The sequence below is a fragment of the Pseudophryne corroboree genome, chromosome 10 (assembly GCF_028390025.1).
Source record: "Pseudophryne corroboree isolate aPseCor3 chromosome 10, aPseCor3.hap2, whole genome shotgun sequence".
NCBI classification, from domain to species: domain Eukaryota; kingdom Metazoa; phylum Chordata; class Amphibia; order Anura; family Myobatrachidae; genus Pseudophryne; species Pseudophryne corroboree.
Window position 1 is genome coordinate 199,515,729 of NC_086453.1, and position 17,566 is coordinate 199,533,294.

Consider the following 17,566-nt stretch of genomic DNA (forward strand, 5'->3'; position numbering starts at 1 on the left):
CTGCCATAGTGCGTCTATGCACAGCACCGGTAAGTGTGTAAATAGACTTCAGGCATCCCTCCACACGCTTATCCGTCGGTTCCTTCAGTGAGGTGACAATGGTGACAGGCAGAGTAGAAGATACCACCAGATGGGTGACATGAGAGTCCACCGGTGGTGGACTTTCCCACTTGTTACTCAACTCCGCAGGGATAGGGTAACGAGCTAGCATCTTTTTGGACAGGGAAAATTTCTTTCCTGGAGATGACCAGCATTCCTGGCGTATGTCAATTAAAAGGTCAGAATGCGGTAAAACTACTTTAGCAACCTTCTGACGTTTAAATTTATCAGGTTTCTTAGATGTAGCGAGGGGAAGGCTCAATATCATCATCAATTTGGAGAATCAGCTTGATAGCCTCCACTAGGTCAGGAACATCAACCCGAGTTGTAGTTTCCTCATCAGATGCAACTGTATCAGTGTCTGATGGATCAGTATAATACCCATCATCGGAAGAATCATCCGAAATATTAGTGGATTGGGAGGAAGAAATGGCCCGCTTAGATGACCCCTTGGCCCCAGCCGGGCGAGGGGTAGTTTTTTTTTTCTAAGCAAAGACTGATTTAAATGCTGTAACTGGGTAGACAGAGTATCCACCTAAGGTGGGTTAACTACAGGGACAATATGTGGCTGCAATGGCACAGGAGGTCCTACAGGGGGCGTAAGTCTTGTTACAAGCGTCGTCAGCATATTAGAAAAAGCAGCCCAAGATGGGTCTTGATTTGCCACAGGTGCTGTAGACTGACTGGAATGTGCAGGGCACCCAGTACCTGAACCCTCAACTGAAACCTTTTCCTCAGTCAAATCCGTGGTGCCAGCACTGCATGATGCCGGAGCGGATTTCCCGCCCTGTGTAGCAGACATTACTGGGAATGTAGCCTTAGGGCGCAACTTTACTTTCCCGCCCTGTGTAGCAGACATTATTGGGAATGTAGCCTTAGGGCGCAACCTTACAGTATAGCCAGACAAACACAATACATGCTAAAAAAAAAACCTGTGTTATGTGACATTAAATGCAAAGCACAAACAGAGGATTTAAGCGGTGTGAGGTGACTGAAACACACAGTGAAAAATACTAAACAGTATATCCTGTGGAACACTATATTATAAATGAGACGTCAATTCCGGGACCGGACAGTCTGAAGTGATCGCAGCGGCTGAGTAAGTTCAGACCTACTCAGAAACTGCACAAAACTTTTTTGTACCGCTCGGCTGCACAAGCGTTTGCACACTTGCAAAGCGAAAATACAGTCCCCCATGGGGGTCATTCCAAGTTGATAGCTCGCAAGCTATTTTTTGCAGCGCTGCGATCAGATAGTCGCCGCCTATGGGGGAGTGTATTTTCACTTTGCAAGTGTGCGAACGCTTGTGCAGCCCAACGGTACAAAAAAGTTTTGTGCAGTTTCTGAGTAGGCCTGAACTTACTCAGCCGCTGCGATCACTTTAGCATGTCCGGGGCCGGAATTGACGTCAGATACCCACCCGGCAAACGTCTGGACATGCCTGCGTTTTTCCAACCACTCCCTGAAAACGGTCAGTTGCCACCCACAAACGCCTTCTTCCTGTCAATCTTCTTGCGATCGGCTGTGCGAATGGATTCTTTGTTAAATCCATCGCCCAGTACTGATCCGCTTTGTACCTGTACGACGCACCTGCGCATTGCGGTGCATACGCATTCGCGCAGATTTGCCGAGTTTTAACCTGATCGCAGCGCTGCAAAAAAAAGCTAGCGTGCGATCAGGTCGGAATTACCCACCATAGGCGGTGACTATCTGATCGCAGCGCTGCAAAAATAGCTAGCATGCGATCAGGTCGGAATGACCCCCATAATGCCATGGTAGTTATGCCCCTTACCCCTGTCCTTGGAGCCTGAAGCTGATGGCGGAAGCACCCCACAAAGGAAAGGAGCCAGAAAGGGAAGAAAGACTGCTGCTGCACTGTGATTAATTTCTCAGTGCCGCTGCCTGCCAGTGGGACAGGAGGCACCGGAACGGGGAGACAGGACAGGAGACGTCGCAACGCTGGGACCGGGAGACTGGACAGAAGGTATCGCTGTGCTGGGACCGGGAAACAGTACAAGAGGCGCTGAAAGGCACCTCAGCCCCCATAAACGCCTCCTCCCAACCCTTAAAGCCCCCAAACACTGATTCTGATTGTGGAGTTATACTGCTCCAAGCCTGCAATGGCAGCGTTGGCAAGCACCTCACCTTCCATACCCCCACTACCCCATCTTTGCAACCCCCCCCCCCCCCCTCCCTCACACACACTTAATGTGGAGCTCTATTGCTCCAAGCTGCAGTGCCATCAGCACTGGCAGGCACACATATCCCCCCCCCCCTTCCCCTTCCTCTCACACACTGATTGTGAAGCTGAATTGCTCCAAGCTGCAGGGCCAGCAGCACTGTCTGGCAGGCACCTATACCTTCCCCCGCCCCCCTCCCCCCCAACACTCCACACACTGATTGTGGGCCTCTGCTGCTTCAAAGTGTATCGCCAGCACCGGCAGGCACCTAGTCCTCACCTCCAGCACTATTGGCAGGCACACTCTCAGTATCACTCCCTTCAACAAGTGCCAAACACACCCCGCCTCCCCCCCCCACTGACAGGCACCGCCCCAAACAAGCCGGATCGCCCCCTTATTCATGCCCGCCGCACACGCTGTAAAGCCAGCCGCAATACTCACTGACAACTTCTTTAGTGAGTATCTGTTAAGACAGGGCCGGCTCCAGGCTTGTGCCAACAGAGCGACCGAACAGGGCGCCACACTTCATGGGCGTCGCTAGCTCAAGCTGCACTGCACTACTGGGGCTATATGTGTGTCTGGCACTGTGGGGGCATATAATGTGTATCTGGCACTGTTGGCACTGTGGCGGCATATATTGTGTATGTGGCACTGCATGCTGGGGGCATATAATGTGTATCTGGCACTGCTAGGGGCATATAATGTGTATTTGGCACTGCACTACTGGGGGCATATGTGTGGCATTATGGGGGCATATAATGTGTTTCTGGAACTATTGAGGGTGTATGCGTACTTGGCACTACTGTGGGCATATGTGTATCTGGCACTGTGGGGGCATATAATGTGTATCTGGCACTACTGGGGGTGTATGCAGAGGCAGAACTCTGGGAGGCAACGGAGTCATCTGCCGCCGGGCTCCTGCTCTGAGGGGGGGCACCTCTCCTCCCATTCTGTGACACCCTTGAATTAAGTTAATTGATGGCTGCTGCTATCTTTTCAGTGTCCGACTTCCTCATGGGTCCCTGCACTTTACAAATCACACCCTCTTTATTATACTGTAGATATACATTTTACAAGTGTCATACCCAGGATTAGAAACACAAACTATTACACTGGAAGCAGACACCTTACTGATGAAGCTGTTCGCTCCTGTATAGGAAATATGAGAATTCTAACTATATGAAGATATTTCTCTGACAATTACACATAACTTCATATAGTTACAATTCTCATGCTTCTTGTACAGGAGCAAATAGCTCCATCAGTAAAGTGTCTGCTGCAATGTAACAGGTCATGGGTTCTAATCCTGGGTATGACTGCTAAGAAATGTGTGATTTAAAATAAAATACAAGGAAATGTATATATGCAGTATATAAAAAATGTTTTCACAACACTCCATAAACACACACACACACACACACACACACACACACACACACACACACACACACACACACACACACACACACACACACGGGTGTATCTTCCTATTGGCCAGGATGGCACTCGCCAGGGGCGCCAGGCAAGGAGGGGGCGCCGCCTGGCTGTGCCACCCGCGGCCAAAGGATAGACTGTACCTGGTGAGAGTCTGTTACTACTACTACTACTACTACTACAGTAACAGACTCTCACCAGGTACACAGCAATTGTTAGATATTGTTAAGATAATAAAAAAGTGTCAGTGCTTGGGAGAAGGGACTATAGTACCTGGAAAACTACACGATTTTCATGTATGTTAGATGTAAGTAAGTAGAAAGTAAATGAAAACTTTAACTTGTTGAGTGTAATAAACAAAATACATATCTTATCTATTTCAAGGCCAGGTTCAAGGAAATGTATATCAGTTAATTGTATAATTGATCATTTTATCTTGGAAGTGATGGCACCCTGATGTTTTTTTCTAACAGAAAACACTCCTTCCACCCAACTAATAGTGTTTGGTTAATGGCTAGGTCAATTTGAGGCTCATCTCACTGCATCTCATTAGCATTTCATTCAGGATGCAGTCAAGATGCCGGCATTTGGCATCCCGGCGGTCGGAAAGCTGACGCCAGCATCCCGAAACTGCTCAGAATGCTGATGCTGGCATCCCAACATAGATAGCGATGCAGAATGCCAAAATCGGGATCGAGTTGGTGCCAAAGTCTCCACTGGCAAGCTACGTGGGAGGGTTAGGGTTAGGCTGCAAGGGCGGAAGGGCTAGGGTTAGGCTGCAGGGAGGGAGATTAGGAAGGGTGGATTAGGGTTAGGCACCACTGAAGAAGCTTTTGGGGGAGGGGGGCAGGTTAAGGTCAGGCTGTGGGAAAGGTGGGTTAGGGGGGAGGGATGGTGTAACGTGAATACGAGACACTACTGCAGTGTAATGTGAATAAGGGACACTACTGTGTGGCATAATTTGAATTGTAAGTACTATTGTGTCCACGTCCTTCCCCACAAGACCATGCCCCATTTCCAATACTCACACCTTATTCCAAATGTGTGTAGGGAGGGCACCAGCTTCCTACTTTGCCAGGGGCGCTCAGACCCCTAGATACACCCCTGCACACACACACACACACACACACACACACACACACACACACACACACACACACACACACACACACAAACAAACAAACACACACATACACATATTTATCTATATATTGGGGGGGGCACCAATATTTATCTTGCCTCCGGGCAATTGGGATGAACTTACGCCACTGGGTGTATGTGTATCTGCACTGCACTACTGCTGTTATTATGTGTATCTGACACTATACCGGAGACATTATGTGTAAGGAACACTACTGTGGGCGTTATGTGTAAGGCTGCTAATTGTGTGTGTAGAGTGGGTGAGAAAATATATTTATTTATAGTTTATTTATATAAAGTTGCGAGGCCACGTCCAGTTTTCCGGGAGTGTGCGACCCTTCGGCGGGCGCATGGTGGGGGAAGGGGGACACTTCAAAATGTTCTCGCTCAGGGTGCTAGTAGGCCTGGAGCCGGTCCTGTGTTAAGACTACAGTAGCATACTGTCAGCAGTGTACTACAGCAGCACACTCTCCTTTTCACCTATTACTGTTTTAATATTGAATATAATCTTTAATATTTTAGCACAGATGGTAAACATTTCTTGATCCTTATGATGTTAATGTGTCGTAACAGGTGGTATACTTAATAATTTGCACTGTAATTTGTTGGGTGGGCTGAGTGGTCATGATTTAATAATCCGCATAGTAATTAGGTAAAATGGAGTACTTCTTGGTGTACTTATAAACCTGCAGTAAATGTTACTCTTCTTAATAATCTGCAGTTTAATATGGAAAGTCATTAGGTCGACAGGCACTAGGTCGACCACTATTGGTCGACATGCATTAGGTCGACAGGTCAAAAGGTCGACATGAGGGTTTTGTTCTTTTTTTGGTGTCGTTTTCTTCGTAAATTGACATGTCGACCTTTTGAACTGTTGACCTAGTACATGTCGGCCTAATGACCATGTCAACCTAATGACCCTGTTGATCTAATGCATGTCGACCAATAGTGGTCGACTTAATGACTATCGACCTAAGTGGTGTCGACCTAATGACCGTTCCCGGCATGATGTATGTAATAGCCTGCAGGTGGAGTAATTAAAATAGCATTGGCCTGCAGTGTTTGGATGCAGTCAACAGACCGACAGCAGGATCCCAGTGGTCAGAATTGGATCTTGGAGGGAAGTACTGGTTAGGGTTAGGCACTAAGGGGTAGGTTAGGGTTAGGCTACAGGGGCAGTTAGGGTTAGGCTGCGGGAGGGGTGGGTTAGGGCTAGGGTTAGGAATAGAAATAGGGGTACGGTGAAAAACGTACCCAGAAGCCGTCGGGGATCTAGTCTCTGGGATTCCGCTGTCGGTCTTCTGATTTCGTACCCAACTCGCAGTGTTATATAGTACGGTGGAGATGTAACTTGTGACACATTATTAACCTGCAATTACATATTTTACAGAGTTATATGATGTAGAGGAGAAAATTGTAAGCACTATTCAAAATGAATTTATTTATATTAGTAAATGTAGTACAGTTAATCTAACCTAAACTGCTAAAAGCAAGACAAATACTAATGCACAAATACAGTCGTTTTATTAATATACTTACACTCCTGCAGCTTGTCTTTAAATTGTCATTTAACATGTAATTGGTATGTAATGTTACCCACTGCATGCATTATTATACATATACAATTATACAACAAGTATAGAAGTAAGGTAGAAGTAATTGTACGTTGTTGCCTGATATGCATCTCCTATTGATTAAGCTATTGTACACACATTATAAAGAGCTGAGCACATTATTGCTTAGGTCTGTCTAATGCTTTGTTATGAAGCTGTATAATTAGAATCAGTGGTAAATCTATTGTTTTGGGTCACAGTTGGGATACTGCAGGCTTATCTGATTTCAATGTACTTGATACTAAAACCAGCATGAGGGTGACCATAGCGTGTACACACACAAACATACAAACACACACATCATACATATACTAGTTTGTGTTACCCATCATTCACCCATTCGCTAACTATTGTGGCCACCATATAGCCTGTGTCCCCCGTGTCTCTCCAGCCTTATGTCCCAGCCATCTCTCTTAGTTTCCTGTCACTTAACCCTGGTTCAATCATCTTTGTCCCCATCTGGAATGCTGTTAGGATCCTGTCAGTTGAATTCCTGACAGAATGCTGACAGCGGCACCCGACGGTCAGAATCCCAATGGTAAGTCCTGAGGTAAGGCGCTAGGGGGAGGGACACGATTCGGCTGTGGGAGGCGGTGGTTAGGGTTAGGCTGCAAGCAGGGTCGGCTCCAGGCCTACTGGCGCCCTGAGCAAGAAAATTTCAAAGTGCCCCCATCATGCGCACGCTGAAGGTTCCTGGAAAACTGGGCGTGGCCTCACAACTTTATATAAATAAACTATAAATAAATATATTTTCACACCCCCATTACACACACAATTAGCAGCCTTACACATAACGTCCACAGTAGTGTTCTTTACACAAAATGTCTCCAGTATAGTGTCAGATATACATAATGACCCCAGTAGTGCAGTGCCAGATACACATACACCCCCAGTAGTGCCAGATAAAAATGATATGCCCCCACAGTGCCAGATACACATATGCCCCCAGTAGTGCTAAACACACATACACCCCCAGTAGTGCCAGATACATAATATATGCCCCACAGTGCCAAATACACATATGCCCTCAGTACTGCAGGGCCAGATACACATTATATGCCCCCAGCACTGCCAGATACACATTATATGCCTCCAGCAGTGCCAGATACACATTATATGCCCCCAGCAGTGCCAGATACACAATATATGCCCCCAGCAGTGCCAGATACACATTATATGCCCCCAGCAGTGCCAGATACACAATATATGCCACCAGCAGTGCCAGATACACATTATATGCCCCCAGCAGTGCCAGATACACATTATATGCCCCCACATAAGCAGAAGAAATGTTTTTCAATATTTGTTTTAGAGCAAAAAATGCAGTCACTGTAAGGTTTGATTTAAAATAAAATGCAGAATATATTAAGACAATATTATCAGCTTCAGAAGTCAATCTGCAATCAACCAGCCAGAGATCAGCTAGCTATTACAAGCAACAATCATTCTAATCCAGTTGTCTCCAAACTCAGGGGGTAATTCAGATCTGATCGTAGATGTGCTAAATTTAGTACATCTATGATCAGTTTCTCTGACATGCGGGGAGACGCCCAGCACAGGGCTAGTCCGCCCCACATGTCAGGCCCTCCCCACCCCTCCCCCACCCCACAAGGGTGCAAAAGCATTGCACAGCGGCAATGCTGTTGCACCCGGCGAGTAGCTCCTTGCCCGCGCAGCCTAGCTGCACTGGCAGGCGGCTACCCACCAAGTCCCGGTTCGCATCGGCTGCATGTGATGTCACACAGCCAGCGCAGCCCGCCCCCGCAGTGGTCCGGACAAGCCTGTGTTGTCCGAACTGCGTCCCGCCAACGGCATGCTAGTGCCGTTGGTACGCCCCCTCCCGCCCCAATGACTGGTACCCCCCTCCCGCCCCCTCCCCATCAGGCAGAGGTGATCGCAGTCCTGAGATGCTGTTAGCATCTCACTTGGCTCCCAGGGTGCGCGCACGCACTCCACAAATGGATTCAGACTGCAAACGCTGCTGCTGTAGCGATCCAGTCTGAATTACCCCCTATGTGCCTGAGCCCCCTGGGGTACCTCTGGGTACTTGCAGGAGTGCCCTGGGTTAGTCCAGGAAAAAGTCAAATTATTTATGGTCAATGTAATAGGCAAAACCAGTGCTTGTGGCTGCAGGAGCGTAGGGAGGGCGGTTCCGATGGAGCGCAAGCTCCAGGCGCCGGAAACTTCAGAGGGTGCATGGCAGTGCTGCGGGCAGGCCCGGCACTACCCACTAAGCAGAGTCTGCAAAGTAGGGAGGCGCTCTCCCTGCTCTGCTACTCTACTGCCACTACGCCTGTCACACTGCATGACAAGCAGCGGCACCGGCAGCACAGGGATGGGAGGGCGCATTAGATCGTATATGACACTCTGAGAGAGCAGCAGCAGGGGAAGTCCCTGCAACTCACTGCGGTGCCAAGCCTCAGTCTCCTCCTCCCTGATCTCAGAAGTGGGGTCAGAACAGAAGATCATGTGCCGAGCTGTGATTGGAGGAGCTCGGCACATGCTGATTAGAAAAGCCCCTGATTGGAGGAGCTGTCACATGCTCCTCTGACCCCTGGAACACGGAGGATGGTAGATGCTAAATCCTAGTGGGCTAAGGGAGCTGTGACATCAGGGGGTGGAGCAAGGACGGCAGGATACTACTTTCAGTATCCACGCCACCAACTATTACCTTTAGTAATCAGGGGACGAGCGAAGCAGAGCGGAGCGAGCCACCGTGCCCGAAGCGTGGCGAGCAAAGCGAGCCCGCGAGGGTCCATTTCTGGACCCTTTGCCAAACTTTGTCCTCCCCTTCTCTTGCGTGTCACATGGGTCAAATGTCCCTTAGCCCACTAGGAAATAGATACAACCCACGGAGGATCTCACAGCATGGCCCCTGTCTGTGAGTATTAAGCCTGCCTCCTCTGTCTCCACAGTAACTGCTCCTGTCTCCGTAGCTCCTGCCTAACTCTGCCACCTCTCTATGCGGGATACGGTCAAGATCCTGCCGGACGCAATCCCGGCGGTCGAAATACCGACACCGGGATCCCGACCGGCACAATCCCGACATATTCTCCCTCTGTGGGTGTCCACGAGACCCATAGAGGGAGAATAAATTAGTGTGCCGAGCGTAGCGAGGCACCGTGCCCGCAGCGTGGCGAGCGCAGCGTGGCGAGCGCAGCGAGCCCGCAAGGGGCTGCGTTGCGCTCGCCCCCCCCGTTGGGATTGTGCCGGTCGGGATTCCGGCGTCGGGATTCCGACCGTCGGGATCACAACCGGCGGGCTTTCGTACTGATCCCCTCTATGCAGCCTTTGACTCTCACTGCTACTGTACATGCTTCATTCTTTCTATGGAAAGTCTGTGCACAGTACCTGCCCAACATCTGCCCCCTTGCTCTCTTTCCCCAGAATCTGATCCCCCTCCTCTCTCTGGCCCGCATCTAAACCCCCCCCCCCCCCCCCCCCACCTCCTTTCTTTCTCTGGCCAGCATCTGCCCCCCCCCCCCCCCTTTCTCTCTCTGCCCAGCACCTGTCCCCCTTCCTTTCTCTCTCTGCCCAGCATCTGTCCCCCCCTCCTTTCTCTCTCTGTCCAGCACCTGTCCCCCCCTCCTTTCTCTCTCTGGCCAGCATCTGTTCCCCCCCTCTCTCTTTCCAGCATCTGTCCACCCCTCTCCCCAGCATCTCTCTCTCCCTTCTCTCTGCCCATCATCTGCCCCTCTCTCCCCAGCATCTGCCCCTCTCCCCAGCATCTGCCCCCCTCTCTCTGCCAAGAATCTGCCCCCTCTTCTCTCTCCACAGCATCTGCCCCTTCCTCTCTGCTTAGCATCACCCCCCTCCTTTCTCTGCCCTGCATCTGCCACCTCTCTTTCCCAAGCATCTGCCTCCCCCCTCTCTCTCTCTCCAGCATCTGCCCCCCCTCTCTCTCTCTCCAGCATCTGCCCTCTTCACTCCTCAGCATCTGTCCCCACCCCTCTCTCTGCCCAGCATCTGCCCCCACCCTTTCTCTGCCCAGCATCTGCCCCATCCTCTCTCTGCCCAATATCTGCCCCCCTCCTCCTCTCCCCCCAGCAACTGGCTCCCCCCTCACCCCAGCATCTGTCCCTGTCTCTCTGCCCATCATCTGTTCCCCCCTCCCTCTGCCCAGCATCTGCCTCCCCTCCTCTCTCTCTGCCCAGCATCTGCCTCCCCTCCTCTCTCTCTGCCCAGCATCTGCCTCCCCTCCTCTCTCTCTGCCCAGCATCTGCCTCCCCTCTTCTCAGCATCTGCCCCACCCCTTTTTGCCCAGCATCTGCCTCCCCTCCTCTATTTGCCCAGCATCAGCCCCCTGTCTCTGCCCAGCATCCTCACCCCCCACCCCCTCTGCCCAGCATCTATCTCACTCTCTTTCTGACCGGCACCTGAATAAGGGACACTACTATTGGAGCGATGTAACTCAGTGGCTCTACGTGCAGTGTAATGGGAATAATATTGTGCTACAGTGTGGTGTAATTGAATTGGGGTTACTATTCTGTGGCCATGCTCCTTCATTGTGAGACGGCACCCCTTATTTGCAGCGCCTGCCTTTGGTGTACTGTCCCTTTATTAAATATGGGAGAGAGGGCGCAAATTTATAGTTTGCGGGGAGGGGGGCGCTGAACACCCTAGCACCGGCCCTGGCTGCAGGGACCGTTACCCATGACGCACTTCCTTTGTAGCCTTGCCCGACCCGGCCAGCACTGGCTCTTCCAAGACGCGGCCTGGTCTCGCAGCAGCCGTGAGATAGAGCAGCACGCACAGCAGGGTTCTGACTGGCCGTACCTGCTTAGCTCCAGTCACCCAGGCGGCTGCATAGGAGGAGGCTCCGGCTCCATAGGAGAGACAGGTGATGCAGTATGATAGTTGGGAGGAGGCAGAGACCTGGCTGCGGTGAAAAAGCTTCTCCCTTCACACAGAGAAGATGGGGGAGGAGATGGGGGAGTGGCCATATTAGAGGCAGGCTGCAGCACAGTACTTCATATTCAGATATAGCTGAGAGGTCTGTAGAGTTCCACATTCACTGGACGGGATGCAGTTATAATGCCGGCTGTCAGGATCCCGGCGATCAGGAGACTGACGCCGGAATCTCGACAGCCAACATTTTACTGGTGGTTGGAATCCGAAACCCGTCCGTAATTCCCACTCGGGCCCCAAGCGCGGCGAGCTGACTCGCTGCCGGTATACCAGCAGGTGGGAGGACGCTGTCGGTATACTGACAGCCGTTATCCCGTCTGCTGGTATATCATACCGCACCTCACCAAACACCCAGCTTACTACTTTCATACGTATTGCACTGCAGCCATAGACCAGTACATAGGTGATTTTTTTTCTTCCTGTAGGGGACATTGTGTGAGTGCTTTCCTTTTTCCCCCTGTGGAGGCTATTGGGTTTTTTCCCCCGTGGGGTTCAATGCTTTTTTCCCTGTCGGGAACTATGTGTATTTGTGTGTATATAGGGGGGGGGGAGGGGGGGGCGCTGTGACGTGAGCTTGCTCCGGGAGCCATGGCTCCACGCTACGCCTCTGTGTGGCTGCCAATCATAGAATATGTGGACAAACAGAAGCAAATCCTGTCCCTCACCACATCACAGTATCTAAGGATGACATTTACAGCTGGATGCAGAATAAAGGATAAAAATGCGGGCAAACCTCCAAAAATGCGGCTCTTACCACAAGCTGTCCTTTTGGATTTTCTTAAGGCAAACAGTTGGAAGAGTGGCAGGATGCATCGCAAGTAAAATGCAGTGCTTGATGCATCCCGCCCATAAACACAATCTACTTAATTGAAGCTTTTTTACTGAATTTCTCAATAAGAATCTTCTGGCCTTGGGATGCTGTTATACTCTAGGGCACTGTGATTTAATAAAGTTTGGGAACCACTGTACTAATCATAGGTATTGGTATCTGACTTCAGTCACCAGAAAGTGACATGGATACTGGCAGGCGTATCTGCATCTCCTTGTGGGCCTGGGCTCAGTTAACAATATAACGCTGCAAGTGAGTAAGCATACCACCAATCGCTACACCTCACCATACACATACCTCCCAACATCGTGTCCCTGCAAAGAGGGACTCTTCTGCATGTGAAAGTGCGTGCTCCACAAAAGGGCGTAATCTTGGAAAAAGAGGCCGTGGCTTTGTGGGAGTGCCGCGATCATGAGCCACGTCCCCGTTTTCATCACTATGAGGGCATTGCCAGTGCTCTGTAAGGTGCTGGCATGCCCCCTGTCCCTCTCTTCCAGTGAATAGACACTGGACGCATGTGCACTGTGTCTATTCACCAGAGCCGGCCATAGGCATAAGCAAACTAGGCAATTGCCTAGGGCATTTGATATGCCATGGGGCATCAGCAGCTTCTGCTGATTAAAATGATATGCAGCATGCCTATATTCTGTGTGTAGCGTTTCATATGCAGATACAGCCACAGTCTCACACAGTATATAGGCATGCCTCATATCATTTTAATCAGCAGAAGCTGCTTGTGCATCCTAGCCACATAGCAATGCAAATAAGACGCATTTTCATAAAAAAAAGGTGCCTGGCGTTAGCATTGAGGCAAGATTTATGAGGACACATCTGTATCCAAGCAGAGGCAGAGGTCACAGTGTTAGTGGCAGTGTGAGTGCTGTGTGCATGTGAGTGGGTTAGTTGTGCAGTAGTGTTCAGAATATGTGTAAGGAGCATTATGTGTGTCATGTAAAAATGCATTAATAATGTGCAACATATGTGTAAGGGGCACTATGAGTGTCATTATGTGTATAAGGGCATTAATAATGTGCGGCATATGTGTAACAGGGTACTACTGTATGTGTCATTATGTGTATAGGGGCACTAATAGTGTGCAGCATATGTGTAGGGGGCACCATGTGTGTCATTATGTGTATAAGGGCATTAATAATGTGCGGTATATGTGTAACAGGGTACTACTGTATGTGTGTCATTATGTGTATAGGGGCACTAATAATGTGCAGCAAATGTGTAGGGGGCACTATGTGTGTCATTATGTGTATAAGGACATTAATAATGTGCAGCATATGTGTAAGGGACATTATGTGTAAAAGGGCCTTAATAAAGGTTATCATAATGTGTAAGGCGCATTATGTTTATAAGGACATTAATAATGTGTCTCATATGTGTAAGGGGCATTACTCTGTGGCATTATGTGTATAAGGTACTCTACTATGTGGCGTTGCATATAGAAAGGGCACTACTGTGTCATCTAATGTGAATAAACAGCAATAGGGTGTGGTGTAATGTGAATAAGGAGCAATTCAGTGTTATGTAATTTGAATAAGGGGCTCTACTGTGAGGAGTAACGTTTATAAGGTAAAGTGATACTACTGTGGGATGTAATATGAATTAGGGATACTATCGCATGATCAAATGTGAATAAAGTTGCAGTACTGTGTGGCGTAATTGGAATTGGGGTTACTATTGTGTGGCCATGCACCTTGCCAGCAAAACACACCCCTTTTTGGGCTGAGCACCAGATGTGCGAACTGTTCCTATTTAAAATATAGGGGGTACAAACACCAAAATAAGGACTGCTATGGGTGAGGGGTGACGGTGCTGGGAAGAAGGTGCAAGGTCAGAGGCGGAACCAGCGGTGGTGCTAGGGGGCACCAGCCAAAATCTTGCCTAGGGCATCATATTGGTTAGGGCCGGCTCTGCTATTCACCACTGCTCTGCTAAGCAGAGTAGCAGTGACAGGTGCCTCCTAACTGCCCCCCCCCCCCCCACAGCAAGACACTACAGCCCGTGGGTGGGACAGCAGGACAGTCCCCAAAAAACTGGGCTGTCCTACGAATATTGGGACAGTTGGGAGGTATGCATACAGAAGGTCATTAAGCTTACCACCAATCAGTTAATAACATTTTATGCAGATGGAGAACGAAATGACAGGCATAGGAATGGAGAGAGTTAAACCTCCTGTGATGGGTGTGGACCTAATTGTCATGGAAAGTACAGCCAATGGTAGATAGGGGAGGGATCAGCATATATAGGGATGTATAGGTCATCTAGGGGTCTCTCTCTTTTAGTTTGCCTTCTGGTGAGTGATATAAAAAATGTTTGTGCTTCATTAGCAGGTTAGTCAGTTTAGTTAACTTACTACAGGTTGAGTATCCCTTATCCAAAACGCTTGGGACCAGAAGAATTTTGGATATCGGATTTTTCTGTATTTTGGAATAATTGCATACCATAATGAGAGATCATGGTGATGGGACCTAAGTCTAAGCACAGAATGCATTTATGTTTCATATACACCTTATACACACAGCCTGAAGGTCATTTTAGCCAATATTTTTAATAACTTTGTGCATTAAACAAAGTGTGTCTACATTCACACAATTCATTTATGTTTCATATACACCTTATACACACAGCCTGAAGGTCATTTTAGCCAATATTTTTAATAACTTTGTGCATTAAACAAAGTGTGTCTACATTCACACAATTCATTTATGTTTCATATACACCTTGTGCACACAGCCTGAAGGTCATTTAGTACAATATTTTTAATAACTTTGTGTATTAAACAAAGTTTGTGGACATTGAGCTTCAGAAAACAAAGGTTTCACTATCTCACTCTCACGAAAAAAATTCCGTAATTCGGAATATTCCGTATTTCGGAATATTTGGATATGGGATACTCAACCCGTATTTACTTTGTGGGTGACAGATATAGGCTTTAGGCAGCTTGTTAAATTACCCTTCTTTTTTCCCCTCACCTCCAAGTATACTAGAAGGGTGCTGACTTCATGGCCGCCTCTCGCCCCCTCCGTTCGGCCAGGGCCCCGGCTCGTTACCGCTCTGAAGGCGGGGGGGACGGAGCCTCGGCTGGGCCTGCTTGTCCCGTTGGTCTTACCCAGTGCACGCGCGGTGGTAGCTGTGCGGACCTGGTCTCCCCTTCCCCAGGAGTCGGGACCGGAGTTAATCTTCGGCGGCGGGTGAGCCGCGGGGGAGGGGAGGTGAGGTGGCCGGGCATCGGCCTTCACCTCCACCTCAGGAGATACAAGAAGCAGGGACCCGCGCGCGCGCGCGCCAGAGCGGGCGTCGTCCGGAGGTTCCCGTCCCGTCTCCCTTGTCAAGGCCGCAGACGGATGCCGGCCGAGGGAGACGGGGTGGGCGGAGAGCGGCGGCGGGTCAAACGAGGCCTGTCGCATGAGCCTGGCCGGCGATGCTCCCCACCGCTTGCCGGAGAGTGTCTGGGGCGCCGCAAGCATATGAGTCTCCCCTGATTCCTCCCTTGCAGCCGGAGTCCGGCGGGCAGCGGGGCTCAGATAGTGGCGGCAGAGCCGGATTAAGGCTCCAGGGGGCCCAGGGCACTTATGACAAGGGGGCCCCTACGGACTAAAAAAAGTACAGATAGATGTCTATATACCCTGAAGGACCCTCAATATGGACTAAGGTGATCTGCAGGAGATTTCTTGTCCCTTCTCCCCTGGCCAGCAGCTGCAGGGGAGCCATTGACAGCTGAGAGAAATTTCTGGATTTGGTTTGCCCTGCAGGTGGAACAGAGAAAGCAGCGCAGGGCAGAACTAATGAAAGAAGCAGAACTGACCGTCAGTGGGCTGAGGTAAGCCGGCGGGGGGGCGACTGCAAAGCGATGTGCTGTGGTGCGGGCAGTGACTGGTGTCAGATGGCTGTGTGTACACCGCAGCCACAAAAGACATGGAGGCGGAGCTGGGGGATCGGAACTACTATCTAATCCAGCCCACAGTCGCCCATCAGCAGCTGACGGTGAGAAGAGGGTGGCTGGGAGATGCTGATTGTTATAGAGTTCCTCCGGTCCTGTGTGTGGCTGGAACCTGCACATTGTTCACCGCTGGGACTCACCAGTTGCATACCACCAAAAGTGCTGGAGAGCAGGACGGCAGGCACGGGGGGCCCCTGAGACAGGAGGGTAACGTACCCCCTGTAACCCCCCCTTAATCCGGCTCTGAGCGGCGGCGCTCGCGTGCGGGTGCGCGCAGCGGCCCCACAAGGACATGAGTCTCCCCTGCTGCCTCCCTTACAGCCGGAGCGGCGGGGGGGGGGGGGGGGGGCATAGAAGGGACTATACAAATGAAAGGGTAGAGCCCCGCAGGTGTGCCTTCCCTGCGGCCGGAGGGAACTCTGAGCTGCAGGAGGAGGGCACACGCGCCGGGAGCGGCGGCAGGCACAGTGTAGTTAGTGCGGGCCCGCACAGAGCAGATGGGGGAGTTGATGGGAGAAGGACCAGGCAGGTTAGGGCTAGGGGGGCCAGCGGGTCACCAGAAGGGCCGGCGGCTTATTTGCCGGTGGGTCCCTTCTCTGCGCCCGCCGGCCGACGGGCCAGGATACGACGTCGGCGTCCGCGGAGGCTGCCACCGGTAATGGCCGCGATTTTGGGGGCAGACAAGAGGCCTCCAGGGAGTTAGCCTCGGCACTGTCAACGGTGGTGGCGGCATTGGGCCCATTGGTTGCAGCCGCATCTCCAGCGACAGCGAGGCGTTCAGGCGCGCGCACAGAAGCAGGGGCGTCCGTCACGCCATCGGGGTCAGCAGTTCAGTGGATAGCGCGCGCTTGCCATGACCTGGGGGCGGCCGCGGCGCAGTTAAGTAACCACCAAGTAGGGACGGAGCGCGGAAGCGAGGCGGGAGTGGATGTATCCCAGAATACTATGTATGCCCCAGGAGTGGTTTCCGGGTCCCGTGCTTTGTCGTCTTTTTCAGGTGATCGTGGTGAGGATGCGGAGGACGTGAGCGATTAAGAGAATTTCGAGGTTTCCACACCGAGGGAGTCCGAGTCCGAGCAGTCGGCAACGTCAGGTGAGGTGGAGGATTTGCCTTCGGGCTCCAGCGCACGCTCTAGTTCGGTTAGTTCCTCCTCTTCTTCATCCCTATCGTCGCAAGCGTCCGAGGTTAGTAGCACGACTAGAGCGAAAAAGAGGGCGGCGAAGTACGCTAAAAAAGCGGCAGGGCAGCGGGAGAGGCGGAAGAGGCGCAAGCGGCTTAGCGAGAGGCGCCGTAATTTGCCCGGAGTAGTCCATTGTGACTATACGGCAGTGTTGAGGGGGTTGCGGGATAGCTGCCGGAAGAAGATCTGTAGAGGCGATTACGTGGATAAGTTCGCGCTGACTAAGGACG

General features: G+C 50.8%; 1 protein-coding gene across 1 annotated transcript in view; it reads right to left on the bottom strand.

Annotated features, from left to right (window-relative positions):
• ANKRD65 (ankyrin repeat domain 65) overlaps positions 1 to 17,566 on the bottom strand; it is an 83,707-nt gene that overhangs the window by 36,517 nt on the left and 29,624 nt on the right. The window contains exon 2 of the mRNA XM_063941873.1: positions 6,108 to 6,222. Within this exon, the coding sequence (XP_063797943.1) occupies positions 6,108 to 6,222 (115 nt within the window). The remainder of the gene's footprint in view (positions 1 to 6,107; positions 6,223 to 17,566) is intronic.